The 26224-nt window shown below is 40.5% G+C and overlaps 1 protein-coding gene across 2 annotated transcripts; it reads right to left on the reverse strand.

Annotated features, from left to right (window-relative positions):
* Nucleotides 1-283: 283 nt before the first annotated feature.
* On the reverse strand, nt 284-26011 carry LOC115766996 (cytosolic purine 5'-nucleotidase). Of its 2 annotated transcripts, XM_030711116.1 has the most exons (8): nt 25692-26011; nt 25106-25185; nt 3015-3088; nt 2736-2949; nt 2525-2671; nt 2165-2285; nt 765-1814; nt 285-698 (listed from the first exon to the last, which is right to left on the reverse strand). In XM_030711116.1, exons 1-8 carry the CDS (start codon nt 25803-25805, stop codon nt 561-563), a joined length of 1938 nt encoding a protein of 645 aa, XP_030566976.1. In that variant the 5' UTR covers nt 25806-26011; the 3' UTR covers nt 285-560. The 2 variants fall into 2 exon arrangements, with proteins under 2 accessions (XP_030566977.1, XP_030566976.1); XM_030711117.1 differs by lacking the exons at nt 25106-25185; nt 25692-26011 and adding an exon at nt 18912-19574 and having other exon boundaries at nt 284-698.
* Nucleotides 26012-26224: the final 213 nt, after the last annotated feature.

A 26224-nucleotide genomic window follows, 5' to 3' on the forward strand; every position in this document is an offset into this window, starting at 1 on the left:
CTTGGAGATATGACGTTCCAAAACGTTCCGATCGGATTTTGCTGTGGATATGTAAAAAATTAATACACAGTAAATTGAACCATAACCTCAGAGAGATGTAAAAAGCCGGAAACTCGCAACTCGTGCGATGGTTCGACACATCGAACATTGGGTTTGTTAAGTTTTTATTACATTGTTAATTGTTTACTCCTCACTGAAGCATCGAATAATACTCGATTAAAGTGACAAATGACCATGACCAGACCGAAAAAAAAAGATACTTCATTGGTTTTGCTTTTACAAAATACATCTTTTATATATTTTGGGCAAATGGAACCAACCAGCTAGTGTATATATATGTATACATATTTTATATATAGATTTTATAATTGTATATATGTATGTAAAATCGAAAAAAAATCGCTTGTTTCTCACTAGTTGCAATTGGGGAGTGGGAAAGGGGTTTGGGGAAAGGAGGCTGCAACCTTCACTTAGGTATACGGAGTAGATCTGCCAAATTGACAAAAGAAACAGGTCGGTTTGCAAATTCGTTGATCTCCGCGTTGGGGGAGCGACATCATTTAGTCGGATGCTTCGCGCTGCTGTTGCTCCGATGCGGATTCTGGACCGCTGGCCGTTTCCTCCTCCTCCGAGTAGTCCTCGTCGTGGGTGTGAGTGACCACAGTGGGCGTAGACGGGCGTGTGTGCACAATGGAGCTCTGCAAACAAATAGTAGATTAGCTATGGATGCACTTGCACATATATTATTTCCACCTGGGACTCACCGCACGATGCAAATCCTTGGGATCCTTGCCGGCGGTCGCGGGCACGGCCGCTACTGCAGCTATAACTTCATCAGTGCGCGGAGCCGAGCTGAGCTTGGATGCGACGGTGCTGCTGCTGCTGCTGCTGGTGGTGGTGCCAGTGATGACGGAGCTGCCGGTATAGATACCCTCAAGAGCCGCTGAGGAAGCACTTGACGTTGACGCCGCTGTGGGCGGCGGATGGGCCTGATCGTGGGCGACCGTCGACTCGTGGGGTAGCAGCATGGCCGGTGCACGGAACATATAGGAAAACGGATAATAGATGAGATTGAGCAGCGTCGCGGCATAGACATCGGCGTATCGCACTACCTGGCTGGAGAAGAAGGTCTGGCGGGAGCCAGAACGGAATAGGGAGCCCATCATGCCGTACGACATGTCCATTTTGTGTGTCACGTCCCGAATGCAGGTGCGCAGTTGTGATATGTCCGGCTTTACCTTGGCACTCGAGTCCAGATCGCGATACAGATCGCCCAGCTTGATGTCCAGATTCTGTAGCTCCGCGAACAGTTGGCACTCATCCGTCCACACGTGCAGCTCGCGCACCAGCTCCGGCACGATGAGGAACGTGCGCCAGCCGCGAATCTTCTTCGACTTGAGTATATCGCCAAAGATGTGATCGCCCACATACAGCACATCCTTGCCCTTGGCATTGATGAACTTGGTGAATAGCTCACACGAACCGCCCGAATACACCTGACCCGGCTGCAGCGGCCCAATGTGGGTGCCAATCTTCAATCCGCCCGTCTTCGTGTCCACCTGTCGCAACACCGTGCCCTCGTCGAAGAACAGCGGCTTTCGTGCATCGACCACGATCACATCGAAGTAGCTCTTCCAGTCCCGATGCGGCTCATCCGCAGTCGCTCCGTGAGGAAAGTCAAACAGATAGCTCATTATCTCGTTGGTGTACGTGTAGTCGCTGTTGGTCAGCATAAAGAGCTTTGCGCCCGACTCACGTATGCGCGACAGAACCGTCGGCAGCCGTTTGTCCTTCTTCACATAGTACGCCATATTCTGCAGAAAGGAAAAAACAAATTTAAGTCAAGTTCACGTTCGGCCAAAGAGTTCGGTTAAGTAACAGCTGGGTGTTTAGTTTAGATACAGCTCGTGTTTTTGGTTAATTGTTTTGAGACTGGCGGGAGAGAGATTCGATTCTATAGAGAAACTTCTGTTCTGTGAGAATAGTTACAGCTGAACCTGATAGCTGCACCCTTTATGCAGCGGCTGTGCTTCGTCTTCCATGAAGCCCACTTTCTGGAAAGTTTATTCTTTCGATTTGTATCCCATTTTCAGGGCATTAAAATGTGACTTAAAAATGAGTAGGGAGCAACATACATTTATTTATTAAAGGGTACTTGGCTCACCTGTGTGGTACGACGCTTCAGATCGCCATCGGAATGCACCCAGTCGACGGCGCGTCGCACGTCCTGGAAAATCGACTTATACGTAAATAGAAAATCACCAGCTTTGATGCCGCGTTCAACGCTGTTGGGTAAACGAGTAGACATAGATAGAGAGAGAGCGAGAGAGCGCGAGAGCAAGCGGGAGAGAGCGAGAGAGTGAGAGTGGTGAGAGTGAGAGAGAGAGAGAGAGAGAGAGAGAGAGAGAGAGAGAGAGAGAGAGAGAGAAAGAGTTAGAAAGTGGCATGTAGATGTAGACGGGGATACTCGAGTCATACAAAATGTAGACGTGAGCTTGTCTCAGACTCTTTGCGTGGAACTCACCGAACAAAATCTTTGCTATTGGTAAAGAAATCGGTCAGACAGGCCAGCAAATAGGTTTCGGGCAAGTTGAATAGAGTGTTCAGTACGTAAACCCTGGACTCGTCCAGCTTGAGGAACTTGTTGGGATACAGCTCGTACACCTGGTGGCTGTGGCGGGGAAAGGGCAATTCATTAATTGGGGTTGCGCTAGTGCACGTACAGTGAAACCTACTGTTTGATGAACTCAAAGCCATGCACACAAACAAGAATATTGCCATAGGCATCCACCTTCAGCAGATTGCCATAGAGCGTGTCGAACCAGAGGCCACGCACTGGAAATGTTGGATCATATTCGAACTGCAATATCTCCTTCGGATAACCCATCGAGACCAGACGCTCCTTCACCAAGTTGAAGCCCAGCTGCTCATATTGCGGTGATTTGTATTCTAAATGTTGCAAATTTTGCAAATAAGTGCGGATTACATAGATAATATGAATAGTGGCTACTCACCCGCGAGAGTATAATCCATATCGAAGCCATAGTACTTGATATTCTCCAAATGCAGCGATCGGTTCACAAATACTCTGTAATGAAGAACACATAAGAAGAATTTGAATAACAATTGCATTGAAGAGCTCTTACTAAATCGTACAAATGATGTTTTGCTATAAAACGCGCTTCTCTTAAATATGTTCACGAGTATTTACAAAAACTATTTAAATATGGCATCTTATTAACAACAAATACGAGAACTGTGCTTTAATAAAAAAAAGGAAGAAAATTGTAGCATAGCCACAGGCATAGACATAAAATATATTTAATTATATACTTTTACCATGCCACGAGGTCTGACAAGAGCACTAAAATCTGGCCAGATATGCCCCAAACGGGTCTTGAATGTGACTCTGAACCTCGATTACCATGCCATGTTCTAGCAGCCAAAGAGTGCGGTCTCGCCTATGCTAGTACCTAGGAGGCTGTGGTGCGGGGCGTGGCCTCGACTCAGCTTAAAGCTGTACTTGCCAATCGTTCGCCGTAGCTATAGGCCAGAGGAGGCATAAGCTCAGGCAGGAAGGATTATGTCGCGTCGGATTGGTACCAAAAAGATGCCGCACAGGCAGAGCTAGAGACACAGATCAGAATTAAGCCATTAAATCGATAAAAATCGATTTTCATAATGGACTTGAAGAGTATAACTCCAAGCTCCCAAGAGGTAAAGACAGCAAGTTTGGCATTTAGACTCCTGTAGCAAGCCACTTTATGCTTAATCCAGTATCGTATCAGGAATACGCTTCTTTTCGCATAGCCCAGCTGGACATGGAGCATGTTGCAGAGTTAGTTAATTGATTGTTGGTTGTAAATATTTGTGTGCTTTCGAGCTACCATTGACTCGTCTCTGACGTCACAAATGGCGCGATTTAATGGGCGCAGGCACTTGATTCCCGTTCCCTTATCACAAAATTGCAATTGTCGCCGTTTTGCATCTATTGACTCGGCTCGCGGCTCCCCTTTGGCTGACCCACAGCCGTGTCAGGAGTTTATCAGGGCGCCAACGCGGCAATTGCAGTGCTCAGCTGACGTCAAATGGCATCGAATTAGCGCACATCGAGCTGTGAAATCAGAAATCAAATAAAAAACAATCAAGCCCAATGGCATGTGGCACGAATCGATGTCTGCAAAACTGATTTTCGCAATCGCGGTTCGATGCTTACAACGCGCCTGCGACGCGGTACATATTGGCCGCAGGCTACGCTTTTGCGGTCAGCAATTAGTGTTAAAAACTTGTTGTGGGCGTTGACACGCCCCCCCCCCCCCCCATGCCGCCTGCCGCCTCCTTACTGACAGTTGTGTGAGCCAGACACGCACACAAGCGAAGCGCCCCCATTGCGGCAAAACTCATTAGCAGCAGCAACATGGGACGCGCTTCGCTTGGCTATTTTTTTTCACTTTTTATTTTGTTGGTACCAAAAAAGAGTAAGGGTAAGCGAAAAGGAAAGGGCATGCGAATTCCATGAGGCAACTTGCAAAAGCTTTGAAGTTACTTTTAAGTTTAAGATGTTTAAAAAAGCTGATTAGCTCTATAAAATTGAGCTTTTAGCTTTGACCATTTCCATAAATTAAGCCAGCTTGCAATTCTTCCCATTGACTGTAAAAATGCAACTGATCAGCATAGAGAGTACAAATTGTAGAAACACAAGCCAATTAGTTCCACAAGCTTTATAACAGCTTTAATGCGCTTACTTAAAAGCTTTGTACGAGTCCCAGGCAAAAGCTTTAAAACCTTGTACTATTTATATAGAACTTTTTATTTCTTTTGGTTGGTAAGAAAGAGTGCGAGAAAAAGATAGAGAGTGGAATATATATATAGAGAGAGAGAGAGAGCTTTAGCTTAAACTTTGAGTGGTTTCGATTGAATCACGATATTCAGACTTTGCTTAGTCGAACTAAATTTAATTTAGGACTATTTTAATACTACCCCATTTCCATGAAATCGATCAATTTCGATTTAAAGACATATTCTTTTAAGCTTAACTCGAAGACTTTCAGAGCTAAGAGCACCCAATTTGATATGTAAGCACTCGTTTAGTATATTAGTTTGGGGAATGCTGCACTTTTTAGATACCAATGCAGGTTCTTTACAAAATGAACTAGTCTTGTGTAGGCCCTGAAAGTTCAATAGAATTTCACAGAAAGCATCTAAGCTATTCAAGAAGGTATTTCCCATAGTTTCCCATGATTATGTTATTATGTCTATGTATATGTCTAGAGGGAAGAGGCTGCGCGCCATTGGATTCAAGGTAACTGTTAGTCGAGCATAGCCGTCCAGTTTCTTTTTTTTTTTTTTTTTTTTTTTTTGTTAGGCAGACAGTGTATGTGTGTGCGCGTTTATTTATTTTGTTGCCCCTTTTGCAATTTGCTTCACTTGAAAATTTGCCAAATAAGCGAAAAGTTGCATCCTTGCCGCTGACTCCTGCTGCTCCTGCTCCTGCTCCTGCTCTGCTGTTGTTGCTGATGCTGCTGATGTTGTTGCTTGTTGTTTAACCCAAATTCGAACAAAGTGCATAAATTTGCGACAGACAGAGAGACACACACATTTTGGCTGGAGAGAGCAGGCATACAGTAGATGGCTGGAAACTTTAAATTGTTTGCGAAAAGCCGAAAAATGTTGTTATTCATTTAAGCGCAAGCGACGTTGCCAATTTTCAGTTTGGCTCCCAGAATGATTCCAAAAATATGTTTGTTCTTAGGCCAAAATCAAAAAATAAAACATTTTATCATTTCGGCACATGCGAATGGCGAATGGCGCCTGAAGGCCCCCAAGTGCTCCTAAATATAGCAAAAAATAAATAAATGCTCACAAATTGTCGCAAATCTCGCGATTTCATCTGGCGATTTAATCTGACGGCTGTTGCTGCTGTTTGTTTTTCGAGTATCAATTAATAAAAATAACTAAGAACAAAAAAAAAAAAACAAAAATGGGAAAATAAAATAAAATATAGTTCTAAAAATACCCGGAAAATGCAATGCCATAAATCATGAGGCTTATTTTAGTACGCGTCGCACTTTGGCGATAATTAGGTAAATAGAAATGTTTTCAAATAAAAAATACGTAGTGTTAAAAGCTTTTCGCCGCCGCGACCTCTATAATATTTATTTCGGGCAGCAGCCCGATATTGGATTAAAAGATAAATAAAGTTATGATTAAAAATGATCAATTCACGACTTTTAAGAATATTAGATGTTGAGCAAATTTTTGTTATACTCTCATTTAAAGTCTTATAGACTCGGATGCAATTGCAATGTCTGTTAATCAATAGAAAGTCATGACCTTAGCAAACTAATCTGTACGATGATTATATATGTATCTATATGCCATATTTACACATATTTTCATTGATTTTACGATTTGCTAGATTCAATATGTATACCCTCAACCCATTGAAAAGAGTGTTGGGTATTATGGTTGTGTGTACAGGTATGCAACAGGCAGAAGGAAGCATCTCGATTCCACAAAGTAGACACTCCTGATCAGGACGACGAGTCGGGTCGAGTCGAGTCGAGTCGATCTTGGCATGTCCGTCTGCAGAAGGATGCATCTTCGACCCCATAGAGTATATTCTTGGACACACATGTGCATCGGGCCTTGTCGGTCTGTCCGTCTTTCTCGGATTCGGACTCGGACTTGGTATGTAGGTCTTCTTATAGTATATACAGATTACTAGTATGGGTATAGAGTATCTCCTAGTCGGGCAGCCTCGATTAGAGCATTTATACTTGTTTTTATGAGCCCTGACTTATTGTCAATTTTCGCATGTGTTTTGAAATGTGAAAAACGTGGCGACTACACACAGTAGACCCTGGCACTAATACACGCACATGCATAAACAAGTATTTATGTACTCTGAAATAGTTGGCAACATTGCTTCTGAGCAATATTTATGACCTTGTACAGAGAGAGAGACGGTGACAGAGACAGTTAGAGAGAAAGGGTCAAAGGCCATCAAAATGTTGCAATTGGATTTTATGGATTGGCCGCGTATCGTAAAAGGAGAAAAATCCTTGTTATTCAAATCATGCGATCAGCTATTTATTCAAATTGAATATATATGTTTATATATATATATATATATATATATATATATATATATATATATATTCAGATACATATATATTGCCCAAGTTCATTGATAATTCGACTCGCAATCAACAGAGCGCAAATCGAAGAGCGGAAATGTTTCGCAAAAGATTACAAATAACTTATCTCATGCAAAAGGTCTGCGGGAAGAGTATCTCCTCGTTGAGGTCTATGTTTGCTCTTTTAACCATCTGATTTGATATTGTTGTTGTTGTTGTTGTTGTTGTTGTTGTTGTTGTTGTTGCTGCTGTTGCTGTTGCATATATGCATTTTAATTGGTCTGTTGACATTTGCATTAAACATTCGCTTTGCCATGCTGTCTTTATTATTGTTATTGTTGCTGTTTCGATTGATTTACAAAATATTTAAAGACAAAACAATATTCTGTTAATTGTTCAATCACCGCAAGAAACTAATTGAAATAAACAGCCGCTTATTCAAAATTAAAGCCAAGTCTAGTGGCCAAGGCTCCTTAAAGATAGTTTTTATTTAAACCATATTCTAAGCTGATAATTATGATATAAACAAATTAACAACATTAAAAGCTTCTATAAGAATATGTACGATAAATGCAGTAGAGCTCTGGTAATATGCAATCAGAAATACCCTATACTGACTATATATATCTTCTAGTTTTTTTATTTTTTACACTCTTGTATAGATTATATATAACGCATAAAACAGGCTTCTGTCTTTATTTCCATCTATTCTCATGAATAGATGACGATCTCGGGAACTATTAAAGTTAGAGACTTAAAAACCGATAAGGTAATAAAGATAAAAATAAATATCGAGTTCCTGTTTGTTAATTATGTATCGGAGCTTACAAAAGGCAAGGATACCAGATTTTAAGAAAAAGTGTACTATATATTCAACTTCGGTATTTACACACATTTTAATATATTCCGAAAGTTTCATGCAGATCGGACTAGAAACACCGAAGTTCATTCAGAGCCAACGCCAGGCTTAGGGTATCTGCTAGTCGTACACTCTGCCTTTTTGCTTTGTATTTATTCTCGCAACTTGAAGTGCTCTTAAGATATTAAAAGCAAATATCTTCATTGGGACAGTTGGGGTTAACTGAGCTCAGTTTGCGTCGTGATGAACAGAATTGAAAAGTTTTGTTTTTGGCTTGAAACTTACGAATTTAGTGGTTGTTGCATTGTTGTTGGTGTTGTTGCTATTGTTGTTGTTGCTTTTAGCGTTTGGCAGTTGCCGCAAGTTAACTGCATTTAAAGTAGGTCGTGCCACTTCTGCGACGACACCTTCTACCAAATGTTGCCCTTGAGTTTCAGTTGCACTTTGAGATTAAGCTTAAGTTCTTGTTGTTGTTTTTGTTGTTGTTGTTGCAGTTTTTGTGCATTGTCGGGCTTGTGTTTTTGTTGGCTTATTAAATAGGGTTTGAGCATTTGTTCATAATGAATATGTCTAGCAGCATCGCAGCTCGAACCCAATTATAGTTAAAAAAAACTTATGTGACTGACTTAGCTTTAAAGGACACATAACTAATATGTGGATAGGGATTTAGTGCGCGACTAACACATATATGCAAATATGTACGGCTTGCAATATTTGTAAGGAAAGGTGTAATATTAATTAATAATTTTTTTGTGTAACAGTCTGTCTGTCTATCTATCTATCCGTCTATCTGACTGTCTATCTGTCTGTCTATCTGTCTGTCTATCTGTCTGTCTGTCTGTCTGTCTGTCTGTCTATCTGTCTGTCTATCTGCTGTGTATCTATCTATCTATCCATCGACCGTCTGCCTGTCTATCTATCCGTCTGTCCGAAAATATATGGCCCCGGCAAGCCTTAAGCTTATTTTCGAGTAGTTTTTGTTGTTGGGGCGAAAGCAAGTTTTAAGAGCGAACTTAGAGCTGGGCACCCACAAAATGTGTGCTCGCCCGAAGGACAATGAGATAAACGGCAAGGCGAGACTGACACGCGCGCCAGGGATGTCAAGTGGCTGTTATTGTGATTATCCTTGCATCGCGCTGCAAACGCAATGGCGACCAAAATTCTATTCGCTTCCTTCTACAGTGCCCGCTGCTAGAGCTACAGATCCAGATCAAGCATGATAATGACAATATACGCCAATGCTGCCAATTACATTCCCCATGGACATGGCTCACTGGACACTGGACTGTGGACTGTGGACAGGAGCTGCACACAATGCAGTACAGGACAGGATAACAGCTTATAATGCTCATGGCACAACAGGCGGCAGGCTTTCAATTTTCCAATTGCGCAATTGTCGGGGGCATTGTATAAGTGTGTGCGGGTGTGAGTCTGTGCGTGTGCGGCGCGTGTGTGTGCTATACTGATGTCTAAGCTCACAACAGGCCAGCAAATTTTTCAATTTGCCAAATACCCTACACAAACAGTATACAGATAATGTCTTGAAATATGCAACTTATGCATTTTTATTCAGCTGCCTCTCTTTGAATTTATTTATTTATTCAATGTTCATATTTTTATTATTTTATTTCTATTTTCATTATAAATGTGATTTTTATTATTACTTTTAGCACATATTAATTAAACTTAACAAAAGTTCAAAGCTTTTAGCTGAACTGCAAGTTTTAAGTTTAAACGCAACATTTAATACATTTTTTAGTGAACAAAGCTTTCATTTGCTGTCAAAGCTCATTGTTTCGTTGCTTAATAAGCGACTTTGCTTTGCATAGGGTTACAAGAGCTTTCAAAGCTCTCATCCAAACTCCAGGCTGTAAATTATATAGCAACATTTGAATTTGTTCAAAGCTTTCATGTGCATTCAAAGCTTAATATTTCCTTTCTTAATAAACATCTTGCATAGGGTTTCAGGCACTTTCAATGCCCTAAGCTGAACACCAAGCTTTAAGTTATATTAAATAACTTAATACATTTCATGTTGCCCAAAGCTTTTATGTGCTTTCAAAGCTCATCGTTTCTTTGCTTAATAAACAGCTTGCATAGGGTATTCGAGCGCACTCTTAGCTTTTCTTTTACAGCTACGCAACACTGATTTAACGTGCTTTGCCAGTAAAACTGACAAATGAATAAGTTTAAATTTAATTAAATTTAATTTGTTACATGGAGTATGTCAGCTTTGGCGAGTCGATGATTATATTGCAGGTTTGTTTTGCTTGGTTTTTTTGTTTTTTTTTTTTATTTTTTATTTTCCACACTTGCAGTCACGTTGGCGCCAACGTCAACGCTGCGTATGCGTCATATCGCCCATTGTTGGTCAAATTGAGTTATATTACATTTTTAAGTTTAAGTTTCGCATTGTTGCAATGTCATCAGCAGCAGTTGGCAATTGAAACACTCAAAGCTGCCACGTGAAAGCCACACAACCAGAGGGTCTTACGGTCAGCTACATATTGCGCCTGTCACCTGCATATTGATGACGCAAGGTAAACTATTCGGGCCACCATCTGACAGGCTGACCAGCGTACATGGCAATGGCCAAAGGGTATGGTATGCCAATACGATAATTGACTTTACGAATACAACTCACACCCTCAAGACGCACAAGGCTGTGAGGAAGGAGAAGCTACTCCAAATATGGCATTGCGTTTACATAGTTTACTCTACAGGTAAATAATTGACATTACCAATAAATTTCAGTGTTGCCACCTGTCAAAATTAATTGGAAATCCTAATAAAATTGTTTGGCAAACTTCAAATTAAATTTTTGAAAACATGTTTACTTGATTTCGGTTGCGCAGTTTGTCCTACAGATAAATAAATGACATTACGCTTAAGTCTTAGTGTTACCACCTGGCAAAATAAGAAGAAATCCCTAAAAATACTAAAATCAAAAGTTCGTTTTAAAGTTAACAACTAGTTAAACCTCTTATTGTATTCTTAGCTGCCTGAAAGCCAAACTGTCTGTCAAACATTAGACAGATCAATGAAAATTCAGTTTTGCTGGCTTACAATGCCAAAACAAAAAAAAAAGACAACAAAAAATACAGTAATTAGCTGTCTTAAACAGTAATTAGAGGCCAAGTAATACTCTGATGCTATACAATCCTGATAGGTAACTATCTATGGCCATGTATTTGCCGATGGCTTCCGCGATAGAAATGCAGCTAAAAATTTCTGCTGTTTGCGTTTATGCAAGATGAAAATGATGCTCTTTCAATTATCCACAAAAATCTGGCGGCACCCGAGCAAATTTCCATTTAATACCCCAGGCTGGAATAAATTGAATTCTCGACCAAGGTCAGTGCGGAAATACCGCACAGGACTCGACAGTTTGGATGTTTGGGTCTCTTTTCAGTTTGTGCTTCCAATTAAAATCCAAATTATAAACAAACACTAACGCTTCGAATGCGGGAACCAGGAAACCAGGGAGCAGACAGCTGGTAGCTGGCAGCTAGCAGCAGGCAGCAGGGACCTTGGACCTGGGACCACTTGCTGGCCCACATGCGTATCTGTGGTGGCACAATTGGGCGATAATTGACTTAATAAACATAACCACAAAACCAAATAGTCTAACAAACAACCGCACACACACACACACACGCAAAAATGTAACCTAGTCAACAAAATTGGGCAAGTTCCGAAAACAAGCAATATACTTAAGCAAATGGGGGTTGGTTTAGAGTTGACCGAGATGTTGAGAGACACACAGAGAGATATAGATCGAGAGAGAGAGAGAGAGAGAGAGAGAGAGAGAGAGAGAGAGAGGCAGGGCTGCAAGCTCAAACAAATTTGTACTTTGGTAGATGGTTCGAACCAGCATCTTGCCTTAAGGTTGGCTGCATGTAGTTAGTTTTCCACACACTTGAACTCAGATTTAAGCTTCAAATTTGCTTTCTAATATATATTCTCAACATGTTATTCAAATATTTTAATTGTCAATGTACAATTGCCCGTTATACTGAAAATATTGCAGGCCGTGCATTTCTTCACATACAAAATGCGGGCTAGATGTGATCTCTATCCGAGTGAGGTCAGATAAATGCAGTGCTTGGCGCCAAGGTTATCTATGCTTTGGGGCTGAATCTGCACAAAAGTTATCTATTTTAAGGCAATCCATTTATAAAAAGGAAATGGTGTGGCTTAAAGTTCGCTTTATGGTAAAACTAATTGCCGGTGCGAGCCGGACGGGCTCAAAACCCGTTTGCGGCCTTGATAAGTAGAGCCAGGAGCTAGGCTTTAGATCCGATTCTAGAATAAAATGTTGATAAGCTGATTGTTGAATAAACAAGAAACTAGAGACTGAAATTTTAGGCTCGGGATATAAAAGCGTGTTTTGAGGATAAACCTAGGAACTTATAGAATACATCAAGCACTGACAATCATAATTGAAGGATATGTGTTAGCTATATAAAACTTGCTTCTTATTAAAACAATACTAGCTACTATGGCATTTGGCTGAGACAATGCCAAGTCCATGCACAGCAGCCTAGCCTGGCATTCACGCCCAGCTATTGGTCAACTTCCAAGCAATGAACAAAAATATACTGACTAGTAGGTTTGTGAGTAACTGATGAACAGGTGAACAGGTTTAAGGCTGGTTTATCGCAGAAATAGTTATTCAGGCAAACTAACCAAAACTTGCCCACTAAATGTTCTTTATAGGATATGTAAAAGAGTTCGCATAATTTGTTGACCAGTTCAAACACATAGCTCAAATAATCCCAATTAAATTTAATTAGTTGCTCGAATGTTGCCTGCCACGAAATGTAAATGTGAAATGTCTGTCAATAGATTTGTGTAAAGAAGCATTTAAGCGGCTCCAAAGCCTAGCTACCAGGAATCACTATTGTTGGGTGGTTGAGGTATTTAAAGCACACTACAATGCGCACAACACAATGCAATTAAGCACCCACACACAGACACACACACGCACACGCACATGCACAAAATGCGACTGGTTGCCTTTGGGGCCGTCGGAATAGTTCAAGTCCTTTCGAATGGAATAAATTGCGCGTCGGGTTTTAGTTGTCCAAACTGCACTTCGACCAAAACCAAACTGAGGCGATTAGGAATCAAAAAAAAAGAAACGACCTGTTCTATGTAGAACTTATTTACCCGTCCTCAAAAGTCCCCCCCCCCCCCCCCCCCCCCCCCCTCCTCCTCCTCTGCACGTCCCTCCCACACAACGCGCTTTGCCTGTTCAGAGATCAAAAAAGTTAGTTGAGAGAGCTGCGTGAGCCGCTGCTCACAGTGTTTGGTGCGTGTGACAACTAAATTTCTCGACTACAAAAATAAACACCAACAGTTCTTTAGTTGAGAATGTGCGACTAAGCGATACCCTACACTTCTGTATATTTAACTATGTATATGGTATATAAGTTTATGGCAAGACCTTAGACCCCATTGCGGAAATGCTTATTCCTTTAAAGATCCTCTATTCTAAATTTAAACTGTTAGATCTCTGATATCAACGCGCATTATCATACGGATCAGGAATCTATACGCTATATACAATTTTAAGCTGGCAATATGCCTGCTGTTATACTCGCTTTTAATGGATATAGGGTATAAAAAATGTTCGCACTTTCAATTTTCAAGCAGCGGCCCATTGCGTGCGGCCTTGGGGCACAGCACATTTCGCTAGGCGACGGGCAGAGCGGGTTTTATTTGTTGCTTTATGACAAGGGATGTTAGAGAGGGGGCGCATCTGGTCGCTATATGCCTGTATTGTCCGGGAATTTCAATTGATTGAGGTCGGCTTAGCATGTGAATGGCGGGGTTAATTAGGCAACAAGGGCTGCCAGGCACCCCTCAATAATGGGGCAGCAACCCCTCCGACTGCTGCCCAAGGGTAACCCTCGGTACTTGTTGTTGCTCTGCTCCTCTTCCTCTTGTTCAGTGGATGCTGTTGGCCAGCGAGGGACAAAGGCCCAACTAGTGAGCGGCATGATTCTCATTAATCAAATAAATAAATAAAGGTAAATTAAATTGTTGTGTCATTGTTGCTCTTTTCGCTTGTTGCCACATTAATTTTTTACTTTTTCTCTCTCTCTCTCTCTCTCTCAGTCAGATCTAATCTAATTGAGAGCAGCTGGTGGATCGGTGCCAGTCGCTTTTGTGGCGTGAGAAATTTAATATGTGAACAGCCGAATGGACATGCTTTAAAGGAAGGAAATGCTCAAAGCAGCAATTGGTAAATAAATTAAATAGTCTGCAAATGTAAGAGAATATATTCAATCTATATATAAAACTGGCTGTCTGATGGAACTTCTTCACATGTGACGCGGTTTCGAAAAACTTCCACCCGAAAGCGTGAAAAATTGACGGAAAACGTTTGTAAACAATATATTCTTCTGTTTGCCATCCAGTCAAATAGCTTATGAAGGATCTTTGTGGAAATTCATTTGAGACGTGTTGCACACTTTACGAAAAATGCATCCCGTCGGGCTCAAATGTTGTAGGGATTATGGCTTTAATTTTCATTGGATTCAAATTCTTTGAGTATTTCCCAGAGTTCAAAAACTGTTCTTGCAAATCTTCCTTTTCATGCCATTGACATTAAACGCATCTTTTAAAGTTCAATCAAACTAATTTTAAACGTGATTCAACGATTGCGGCAAGTCCAATCCGCCGAATGTGGCGCAAAGTAGTTCGGCGAATGCGTGGAAATGGAAATGCGTCAAATAAGAGCTTGAGGGTGTGCGTCAAGTGTATTGAACTAATTTAAATTACAATATTTAAATGTAGAGGGGCTTCGAGCCCGGAACTTCGTTCATGTCATGCTTTTCCATGCTATTCAATTAAAATAACTTCATTTGGCAGCACTTAAAATAACTTTCAGGGATCTCTTTGGTTTTTCTCCTCAATTAAAACTAGATTCGTAAGAGTGTTAAATAAATATAATTACAAGAGCGCTGCAAACAAATTGAATTGCTGTGCGCACACGTTTTTTGTGCTCAACCTCAAGTGTCTTGAATATGTTTAATTATTGCCACTGTCGTTTGGCTGGCACTACAGAGTCATCCTTGCTTTAGTTCTGCAAATCTCGGCTAGCACGTAAACGTTGGCGGTTGTGAATGCCAGCTGAAAGCCAAGTTTGAAAAACCTGCCAACCTGCACGGTAATTTTCCACTTTTTTTCCGCTTTTTACACGGGCATTTTGTGTTTTTTGTTTGTTTGTTTTCTTTCTTTTTTTTGCGGCGTCGTAAACGTGACGTGGTGGCAGGTGGCAGGCTGGTAGGAAGGCAGGGGCTGTGGGCGTGGCAATTGGGCTGGCTACTCTACAAATGTTATTTCCATATTAATGACGCACATAGAAATGTTGTTGTGCAAAAGATTGTCACATTTGCGCAGAGGCCACGCCCACTTTAGCCTACCATGCGAAATGATTCTCAGTAAAATTACTGAAAATGATTTCAAATTTCTTGTTAATTCATCAAATTCGCAATTCTGCAAGGTTCAATTAGTTTCAATTGACCTTCAATTTTTAGTATTAGTTTGTTTTTCACGCTTTTCATCGTTGTTTTCCGCGGAATTCAAATGGAAAATGCGTGACGAAAATGTAAAATCTTTCTCATTAATTAGACGAATGGGTAAACAGATACAAATTTAAAAAATATATATATACATATATATATATATATATATATAAATATAATAAATGTCAGCGAAACTTAAATATCCATATCTGTATTAATTAAAAGTTTAACGCGAATTCTGATAAACATTTTTGATATATAAATGGATATTACTTGGTAGAGATTATGCCCTTCAACCATTTCAAATAGCTTTAAGCCGAAGTCGTGTCTTTTTGCAAAGGTTTTTAACAGGCAGTAAGCATATCCAATCCCATATATAATATTTATTCGATATACAGGCAGGACGAAGATCTCGAGAACTACAAAAGCGATAGACCTTAAACTTTCAATTATATATTCTTTAGAATCATAAGCGATCCGAATTTATCAGTTTTGCCTAATATATGCTCCCATTCTCTTAATATCGATGAAAATCGATATTAAGACAGGGCTTTTTAACCATAACTCGATGACTATAAAAGCTATTTACACCAAGCTTGCATAGGTTATCGTATCGTATACGCAAATAAGGAATATGCCACTTTTTTGATAGCGCCCACCGATTTCTCCGAAACAATTATTTTTACGTTTGGTAAGGCCTTGCGCTTTGGTATGTGCACACTTCTACATGCCATTTTTAAGCACTGAAAATCGGACTTTAAGCACCGAAGTTAGTCAAAAGTGCATTTTCCATGAATAGTGCAGCTTTTTCCATTTTTCTCTGTATCTGTCGTACGTGTTTGGCCTTTAAGCTGTTTCAACTTTTACACTAAAAGGTGGAACTAACCAAAGCTTAACTCATGCCTGAGACATGCAATTTTCCTTCCCATTTTTTCCCCCTGTGATTATCCGTAGATAGCAATTATGAATGTTGAAAATTGTATTTCTCATTAAGCCGCAGAGCAAATCCATTTGCAGTAAGTATTTTTTTCACTGCTCTTGTGCAGAGGCCTGGAAAAGCCTGCATAAATTACACGTCCGGACGGTCATCCGTAATAATAATAAAATGCAAAAAATAATAAAAAACACAATCAAATAACTATAACAATAACAACAACATAATTAATTTGGTTCCACGAAAAAAAGCAAAGTTTTTGTTCATGTGAATATATAGATTTAAAATCGCCCACGCAAAATGTTGTCATAAATATCAAGGTTATCCATAAAAATTCAAATAAAACTATCTAAAAAAAAATTGCACACAGTAGAAAATGTAAAGTGAAATGCAAATTGCATTAAACTCTCGCTGCTACAGTTGCTGCAACATTTGCTGCTGCTGCTGCTGCTGCTGATGTAACGGGGGTTTCCGCGTCCGGCGTCGCGAAAAGTTGCAAGCGTGCGACTACGTGAGCCCAAGCCAAGCGCCCAATTCGTTGATGTAAGCGGCAGGGGCTGCCGCTGGGTGTGGGTCTGGTTCTGGTTCTGGGCCTGGGCCTGGGCCTCGGTCTGAGTTTGGGTCTGGGTCTGGGAGATGGCAATGCATATAGCCTTTTGATTTAAGACAATGTTCCTGGGGCATTGTTTGCAATTGTGCTGCGTGCAAAACAGGTGCACGGTCACGTCTAGCGACTCAACTCAGCGACAAAATGGCGCCCGGGCAGAGCACGTGCTCATTTTTCTTCTCAGTGTGGGAAGAAGCAGCTATTTCGCAGCAAAGGGATTCTCTAGAGTATGAAATGCAAATCGAAAAGCAAAACATAAACGTTGCCAGCGAAAATCACATAAATGTCAATTTACCTGATTTACGACATTTACCTCCCAATGAAAAGCCTCTTCACGGTAAAGAGGCCGAGGGGTTCGCGGCGCTTGGCTAGCTATGGTTGGCTAATCAGCATTGATTAGTAGCGGAGATTAGTCAGACCGCATGCAAAACTCATGTGCGCAGAAATTAACATTAATTGGCAAAATGTAGAAATTGGAAGGGTACAAAAAAAAGGGGTGGAAAAACTAGAAAAATTATCGAAATTGCGCATACGACGTGCGTTGCCGGCGACGACATCAATTAGGCAGGCTGCCAGCTTTTAATTAAGTGAGAGCGAGAGAGAGAGAGAGAGAGAGAGAGAGAGAGAGAGAGAGAGAGAGAGCGGAAGGCATGGCCAAGGGCATGTTAATAACCGCAAACTGTCAACACCCTATCCCTAACGCCACGCCTCCCTTGACAACACGCACGCCTCGAAATATGCAACAACTTTCCACTCGCAGAGCAAGGTGAAAGTCGGGATGTGCGAGTGCAAAATGCAAATCGGAGCAAACGGTTTTGGTTTTGGGTTTGGGGGAGAGCTTATCCCCATGGATGGGACTTGAGCTTTTGGCGTAGTAAAATATGACATGAATAATATATGTATTTTTAAGTATGAGACCCTAGATAGTTTAAATTAGTAAAAAGCCAATAATCAGCTTGATGGAATGATTGATTGAAAGATTGATTAGATAACGCTTGGGCACGGAAAGTTTGACAGATAGCTTGATAGTCAGCGAAAGAGATAAGCATATGTGAGTTAAAACCCTACGGATATTACGCATGAGATTAAGGGCAAGCTGATAGAACAGTCGCTAGTGTTAAGCATTTTCCAACACTGAATGCAACACGAAGTCTGACAGTTAACACAATTTTGTCAGCTTAAAATAAGATGTCTGACCTTTGAATTACAGTTATTCATGTGAATAAACAAATGACGGCAATTACCTACGTGATTGAGAGATTTGGTGTTGTGCGCGCATGCGTTTTACAACACTATATACGCAAACGAGTAATTTTTGCATTCTTTTTCTACTTACTACGAGTTGCTTGTGGTATCTCATGAATCTTTTGTAGCCCAACTAATTTGTCTTGGCCACCTAACAAAAACCTTTCACCTCTCAGTAAATTAATTTTGTTATCAATTTCTAGATGGTTAAGGATACGGTAAAAAATGTTATCAGTAATCAGCTTTGTGATTAAACGTATATAAAATCTATTCACAGATACGCTGCTCGCAGTAAAGATCAGCATACCATCCATAAATATGGATATAGCCTGAACAGGAGGCAAATTAGATACCAAGCAATTAATGCTGCTGTCGCTGTCTCTCACAAAATGCGAGAATTTTATGCGCTGTCATGAAGATAAAACCAAAAGCTATTCATCCATAGGCATAATTCATAGAATGCAGTTGGTTGTCATCTTAACGAAGCTTGACGATACTTGACGAAACTTAACAGTGACTGTTGTTGACTCAGCTGATAAGACATTGGATGTAGGTGATGCATCGTTGTTATTGTTATTGCTCCGTTGCTCACCTGTGTCCCAGCTGACGCTTGTGACCGTGATAGTTGCCGTCGGCGACCAGGTGTAGCCCATTGAGCACCGACTGATCTATGTCCGTTTCCCCAATCGTCTGTGTACGTTCGCGTGTTCCGGAATTGCTGTTGTTGTTGTTGCTTTTGGAATGTGGCTGTTGCATTTGTTGCAGTTGTTGCTGTTTAAGCGGCATTTTCTTCAGTTGGCTACTGCTGCAGCTGTTGCTACTGTGTCTGGTTAGCCAAAGGTGCCAAAGAGCAATGCCAGCAAAATTGCGACGACGCGTCGCTGCCGATAACCGACGTGACTTCAGAGCACTCGAAAAGCACAGCTCAGCAAGCCAATTGGCGAGAGCGTGACAGAGAGAGAGAGAACGAGTGAGTGAGAGAGAGAGACGGGTGAAAAGAGAGGGAGAGAGCGTTCGTGCGAAATGTGTAATATGTGGCGCCTTATCAGCTGCTAGTGGAAACGTCACGAAGCTATGCGCAGACAGCGCAGCAGCAGCGGCAACAACAACTGCGTCTGGTTTTGGAATGATCTTGTGAGTGGGCAAAAGTTCTGCTGCCCGCTTTTGTTATTGTTTGGCGTTGCTTTTGACAATTAATGCTTATCAGTATAACACAACATAAGATACACACACGCACACAGAAAGAAAGACACACGAAAAAAATACAAATGTTTAATAAAAATGGGTTTGTTTATACATATATATATATATACATATGTATATATATTTTGTTTGCCTTTTGCTGTGCAGAGTTTATGACGAGAGCAACAATTTCGGTCAACGTTCGAATTTCAACTGACGGCGGCGTCGACGGCGGCGCTCAGCGAATGCAACGTAGTAGAAATGGGAAGGAAGCAGCAGCACAAGCAACAACAACAACAATAACAAAAGCAACACAACTAAACGGCAAATAAGCAAAACTCAGAGAACGAAGGCAGCTGAGCGACGCGCGCATGCTCTCTCTCGCAGCAGCGTCGCTGTCGAAAGCTCTCCGCATTTGCGTGTCAAAGAGTAGGCGCGCGTAGCACAGCTGTGTGCTAGTATTTTCTGCCGTGGTCGTGGCTCTTCTTGCTGTTGTTGTTGTTGTTGTTGTTGCCGTCGTGTATATGAGTCGTTGTTGTTTTAATGCTTTTTTATGCAATAAACACAAAGTTGTTTGGCTTTTATTTTGAATGCCACTCTTCTTGTCAAGAGCATTTTAGCTTTAACATGCCTGACGGTCAGGGTGAAAAGGATTGGCCAAGTTTTAACAAACTGTGACTAAGAAGCATGTACATATAAACATACATATGTATATGCACATATGTGCAAACGTGCATGCCATTATCTTCTCTATACATATATAAAACTGTTTGTCCGGACTGATTGATCAATGCACAGCCGAAACCGTAAGAGCTAGAAAGCTGTAGACGGGGTTTTAGGAAATTTCACCCGCATGTGTGGAAAAAGCGCGAAAAACGGTTGGATGGAACTTTTATGTTTACTATCCGATCATTCCAAACTCACTTTTAAAGATCTTTATTAAATTGTATGCAAGAAGTGTTTCAGATAATCAATTCCGCTTGGTGGAAATGTCGGTCAAAGATTTGATAGGTTGAAGTTCCGCTATTTATGAACATTTCGTAAAACCAAATACGAGTTCATGATCTTTGTTGAAATTAATTTAACACGTATTATTACACAATAATCGCAAAATTCAAAGAGAGTCTAGTTTTAATAAAATATAACCAAATAGAGCCTTCAAAATTCGCTTTGCTTGTGCTCGTTCGTTTTGGCGCTTCTGCTTGCTTTTTATCTTCACGCCATAAAGCGTAGACAAGTACACTCAAAAATAGCTGGGACCTAGGAAAATTTCAAAGTGCTTGTCGGAAGACACATTTGAAAGCAAATGAAAAATTATAAGTACCGCAAACAATAGACAGCACTCACGCACACACAAGCACACACACACACACACACGCACGCACACAAACACGTTAAATCAGCTTGAGCCTGGGTTTTTGTTGTTAGGCGTGTGATTTATGCGTGGGTTTGTGACTCGGCTAAGCGGGCCTGTCTCAGTTCTCTTGTTGAAAAGTGAAACGCGTTTTAAATATATATATATATTCATATATATGTGTGAGTGTGTGTATTTGTAGAGCCAATAAGCTCTATGAATTCGTTTGTTCACAATAACATGCATATGTATGTATACGCATGTATGCATACGCATGCATGTGCTTACATACATAATTAAGTTGGCTTTCGGGCTATGCAAATATAATTTGAATTCTTTGACACCTCTGGCTGACAAATTGGCTTTGATTTTCGATAGTGGGGCCATATAATTTACATTTTATGTAGTCACAGTGCAGACAAAAATTCAGTCTACCATGAATTATCTTTAAAATTCATAAGAATTAATATTTTTTAAATCAAAGCAATTTGATTTGCATTTATATTCGTGTGTATTAGTTGTATTAGTAAAACATGTTTAGCCGTTTTAATTTCCTTGTAATAAGCAATTCTGTAATATACTCTCGCATGCATATTTGAGCAGATGAAATGTTTGTGTTTTAAATATTCGCGTGAACGCAAACATTTTCCACCCACTGTATGCTCAATTATAATAATGATTTGTTGAGTGTGGCTTCTACGTGGATTCATAAATATTTTATTAGATCAGAGGCAGCTTGTCCTTCCCATTAACGGAGATATACAAGTTTGTATCTGTGCCAATCTGTATATCATAATTTAAATAATATACTAATTGGAGGCACGCTTATGACATTTTCTGCCTCTCGATTAGTTTTATTAGCATATTAATAGAATGTAACAAATGTTGACAGCTGGATTCGAATATTATTCCTGAAAGTTGGTTAAAACGATTTCAACGAAATATTTATATTTCTGAAAAATGGTTATAACGATTTCAATAAAATTTTTAATGAATTCTGCGTAACAAATTTTAGTAAAATCTTTCCCAGAAATCTATAATCGCATTGAGGCTGCAAATCGGGCCCAATCGAATATCATTTTCTCATCAATCATGAGCCGAACCAGCAATTGGATTGGAACGAACCCATTCACAGGTTCCCGAACCGAATCGAACGCGGATATATTAACATATATGCATGCATGTATTTAAATATCTGCCTCTGCAAGTATAATTCCACTCAAGTATTACATAGTCGCAGCTATGACTTGCTGTATTCCCTTTAATTTTAGCTATGACAACTTGAATAATGAACGCGACTTAAATTAATCACATTATTCACAATTTGCTCGCATTCTACAATGCAGTACGATTCAGTTCGTGTGTATTTATGTTTGGATGCCATAAGGGAAAGAAGTATACATATACAAAATAATGGAAGAAAGAAAAAAACAGCAATTGATTTGCCCGACTCATTCTCATCCTATCATCTGTTTATTTACTCCCAGTTCAGATGGCTTTTCAATTTTGAAGATTGGGCGATTAAAGAGCTAAGAACAAACAAATATCAGCAGCCACAAGAATTGAAATCGAATTCCATTGAACGAAAACAAAAATAGGCAAACATTGGCACACATCAACTGCCTTCGACCCGAAGACACAACTATCAGATGAGAGTGAGTTATTGAAGGGCGGACAGGGGCCGGGGCCGAGGCCAGGGGTAGAGGTAGGGTAGGGTAGGCTAGGATAGGCTAGGCTAGGGTAGGGCATTCAAACAGACAACAGCCGCGAGCAAAACAGTTTGCTGTGTGTCAATTTCAGCTGCATTAGATGTCAAATTCAACAGACCGCCAAATGCAAAGATCAGACTGCTTTATACACACGTACATATATATGTATACATTACACACAGATATATATATATATGCATATAAGTATGCATATGCACGTATCTGCTGTCTGGCTGTCTAATTGGAAAATGCAGTTGACACTCGCCCAAAGTGCCCACTTAAAAGTTGACGCCTTGAAAACTGGTTAATAATTTGACACCAAAAAGAAACGGTTTGTATATTCACAACGCCGCACTTGCAATGCCCTTTCAAGGATGTGTGATTCATGCTAACAAATATGAATATCCAAACCAGTTTATTTTCAGAAAAGTTTTATGATAGAGTATAACTTGTGACTATATAGCTCATATATATTTGGTATTATTGTTGCATTTGGCTAAGAAACTCTGTTAAACCAAATAAGTAATTCATCAAATAACCCGATAGTTTCTATGACAGCTTAATGATATAGCAATCCGATTCGTTCCAGATTTAATATTAGAACACATTGAAACTAAGTTCCAATAGAAAATCATAAAAATTGTCAGAACCGAGCTTTCCCATCGAAGGCGAAACAGACTCGCCTTAGATTAAGTTATTTTACGTTTAAGTGGGATTAAACATTAATGGGATTGAATATGTGGCTTCTTTTGCAAGAGTATATGGATTTCAAAGTACGTGTTCCAAGTAGTTCTTTCTTACTGTGTTTCTCAGTCCCCTTTTGCTAACTGTCACAAACTAGCCGAGTAAGCCAAGGCGATCGAAGTGAAGTGTATTGAGAAACTACGTGCCCGCTCTTATGTAAATACGCCTCCGACTAGGCCCACTGATGTGCGTTGTTGTTGTTGTTGTAGCCGAGTGTGTTCTACTGCTGTTTGTTGTTAGTCTGTCTGTCCGCTCAGATAAGGCGATAAGGTGGCAGCAGTTTTGCATTCGGCGGCATTGGCCCTGAACAGGTTAAATTCCAGCTATGTGGGCAGCGCGATTAGCGCTCTCCACAAAAGTGAGCAGCACAAGGCACAAAGCTAGTGCTGTGTGATACACTGAGAGAAATCGAGGTAAACGAAAATCTAAGGAATAATTTTTAACATGGTTCTTTGCGATAAATATTTGAACTAATATTGTATAATTTGTAATCTATAATTGCAATATTGCAAGCCTCAGATATTTATCTATCCAACAGTTACATCTATCAAATATGCTTAGATAAATGCAAGGGTTCGAACTGAGTCGCCCTCAAAAGTTGTTTTTTATGAACCAAACTTATTTTTAATTTGAAATGTGTTGATTAATAATTACATAAACCTTGAGAAATATAGAGAGAAAAAGAGAGATAGGCAGAGAGAGAGAGAAAGAGAAAACGAGAAAGATAGAGAAATATATATAGAGAGAAAGAGAGGAAGAGAAAAAAGAGACAGGGAGTGCGAGAGAGAGAGAAAAAGAGAGAGAGAAAAATATATATAGCGAGAAAGAGGGAAAGAGAAAAAAGAGAAAAAGAGTGCGAGAAAGATAGAGAAATAGACCGAGAGAAAGAGAGAGAGAGAGCATCGTCTTCTTAATACATTTTAAATCGAATTAAACACAATTTTAAAGCTGAGCTAAACTAATTAAGATAATATAATAACGATATATATACAGGTAAGCATATACTACGTATCTGATGCATTGGACTCTAGTTAACCTTGACACTTATAGATATCGTAAGCACAGACCCCCAACGACCCAAGCAGAGACTCAGAGACTCAAAGACTCAGTTGTGCGCACATTGAATGACCGCCGACTACAGTCTGACCTATGTCACCTGCTGTGACAGGGTTAAGAAGAAACAACAACAAACAATTACAACAGCAACAACGACAAGTGTCGCTGATGATAAGAGCTTGGGGCTAGTCTTGGCAGCCTAATGAGCAAAGGAGGCGACACTCAATGTCAGCCCCACGTTGAGTTTATTAAGCGTAATCTTTGGATCTCGAGCCCCGGCACGGTACTTATGTGACGTCACATGGTCTCAATACAAGGTAACGCTAGCTGGGGAGCTGTGGGACAGCGAATATTGCCAATGGAATTTGTTGTTGTGGTTGATGGATATATATATATATAAATATATATATAGTTCTTTACTTAAGAACGAAGAACGAAGGCGAAGACACTTCAGCTTGAATTAAAGATACAATGTTGTGAATTAGTAATAAGGGTATGTGAAAAAAAGTTTTAAATCGGCTTTACAAAAAAGAAAGAACAATTTCACCTATAATTCACTCGTGATGGTGGAATATTTTAAAGCATTTCTCTTCCACGAGGCTGTACTTCTTAGGATATTATAAATATTACAGGTATTCGACGTTGTATAATATATGCACCTATGCTAATAGGCCCCCACATTCAATAATGATAGAGCATAAGATATTCGGTGTGTAATTGATGGGTGACTTTTCGACTTACCTGTGAGCCGCATGGCGATAGTATTTTTTGGGTACCGAAAACGGGCCGGGCGTATTGGGCGCTGAGTCGCTCATTTCGCACTGCAAAAGATACAATAAAATGTATGTATGTGGAAAGGGGAGGGCGAAAGTGGATTTATTGCAATGCCACAAGGCTGCACACACACACACACACACACACACACACACACACACACACACACACACACACACACAATACACACACGCATAACATCTTGGGTTAGTTGCATGTGACAAGCGATCGAAAAGGAAGTAGTTGTTAAGGAGAAAACGATGCAGAAAAAGCAATTAAGTGCACAATAGGACATCGGAGCAGGGCAAAACACATGCTCCTGCATGTGTGAGTGTGTTTGAGAGAGTGTGTGACTGTGTGAGTGTGTGCGTGTGTCTGTCTGACTGACACAATTGGTACAGAAAGCTAATGAGCTTTGCTGCAACTGATTGATATGCATATGTCTGCATACCGAGCGTGTCCATGTGTGTACTTGTGTGTACTTGTGTGGGTGTGTGCGTGCTGCGTCACAGTCTCCCGCTCTCGCTCGCGCTCTCTCGCGCCTCTTACTTACTTGATAGGGCATGTCGTAATACTCTCTTGTGAACTGGGCTTGAGCCTGAGCCTCCGCCTGTGCTTGGGCCATGCTGCTGGCAACGGTTGTTTCTTGAGACGACATTGTTGTCATTCTGCTTAAGCTTGTCGCATAGGTGCAGAAGCTTTCAGTATTGTTTCCCCTCCTCGTCTGCCCACTGCTGTTCCGCTTGCTCTGACGTTGATAATTTGAAGCGCTGCGGCTGCTGCTCAGTTGGCGCAGCAGGGCGTCGCAATAACTAATTTTCTCTTTAACTGTTCTTGTGTTTGTTTTGTCTATTTGAGTTGTTGTTGCTGCTGCTGCTGCCGATGCTGTTGTTGTTTTTGTTTTTGTTGTTGCTTTTGTTCCGCCTGCTGCTGCGCTAGTTGTAGTTATTTTTTTGTATGTAGCTGTAGTTGTTTGGATCAACTGCAAATTGCGTAAGGTCTTCAACACTTGCGGCACGTTAACAAAAGCCATGGATCGGCGCAGTTGCAAACAAAACTAACTACAACAATACTATGCCAATGCAT

This window comes from Drosophila novamexicana, unplaced genomic scaffold, assembly GCF_003285875.2.
Source record: "Drosophila novamexicana strain 15010-1031.04,08,12 unplaced genomic scaffold, DnovRS2.1 tig00001302-arrow-arrow-pilon, whole genome shotgun sequence".
Taxonomy (NCBI): Eukaryota; Metazoa; Arthropoda; class Insecta; order Diptera; family Drosophilidae; genus Drosophila; species Drosophila novamexicana.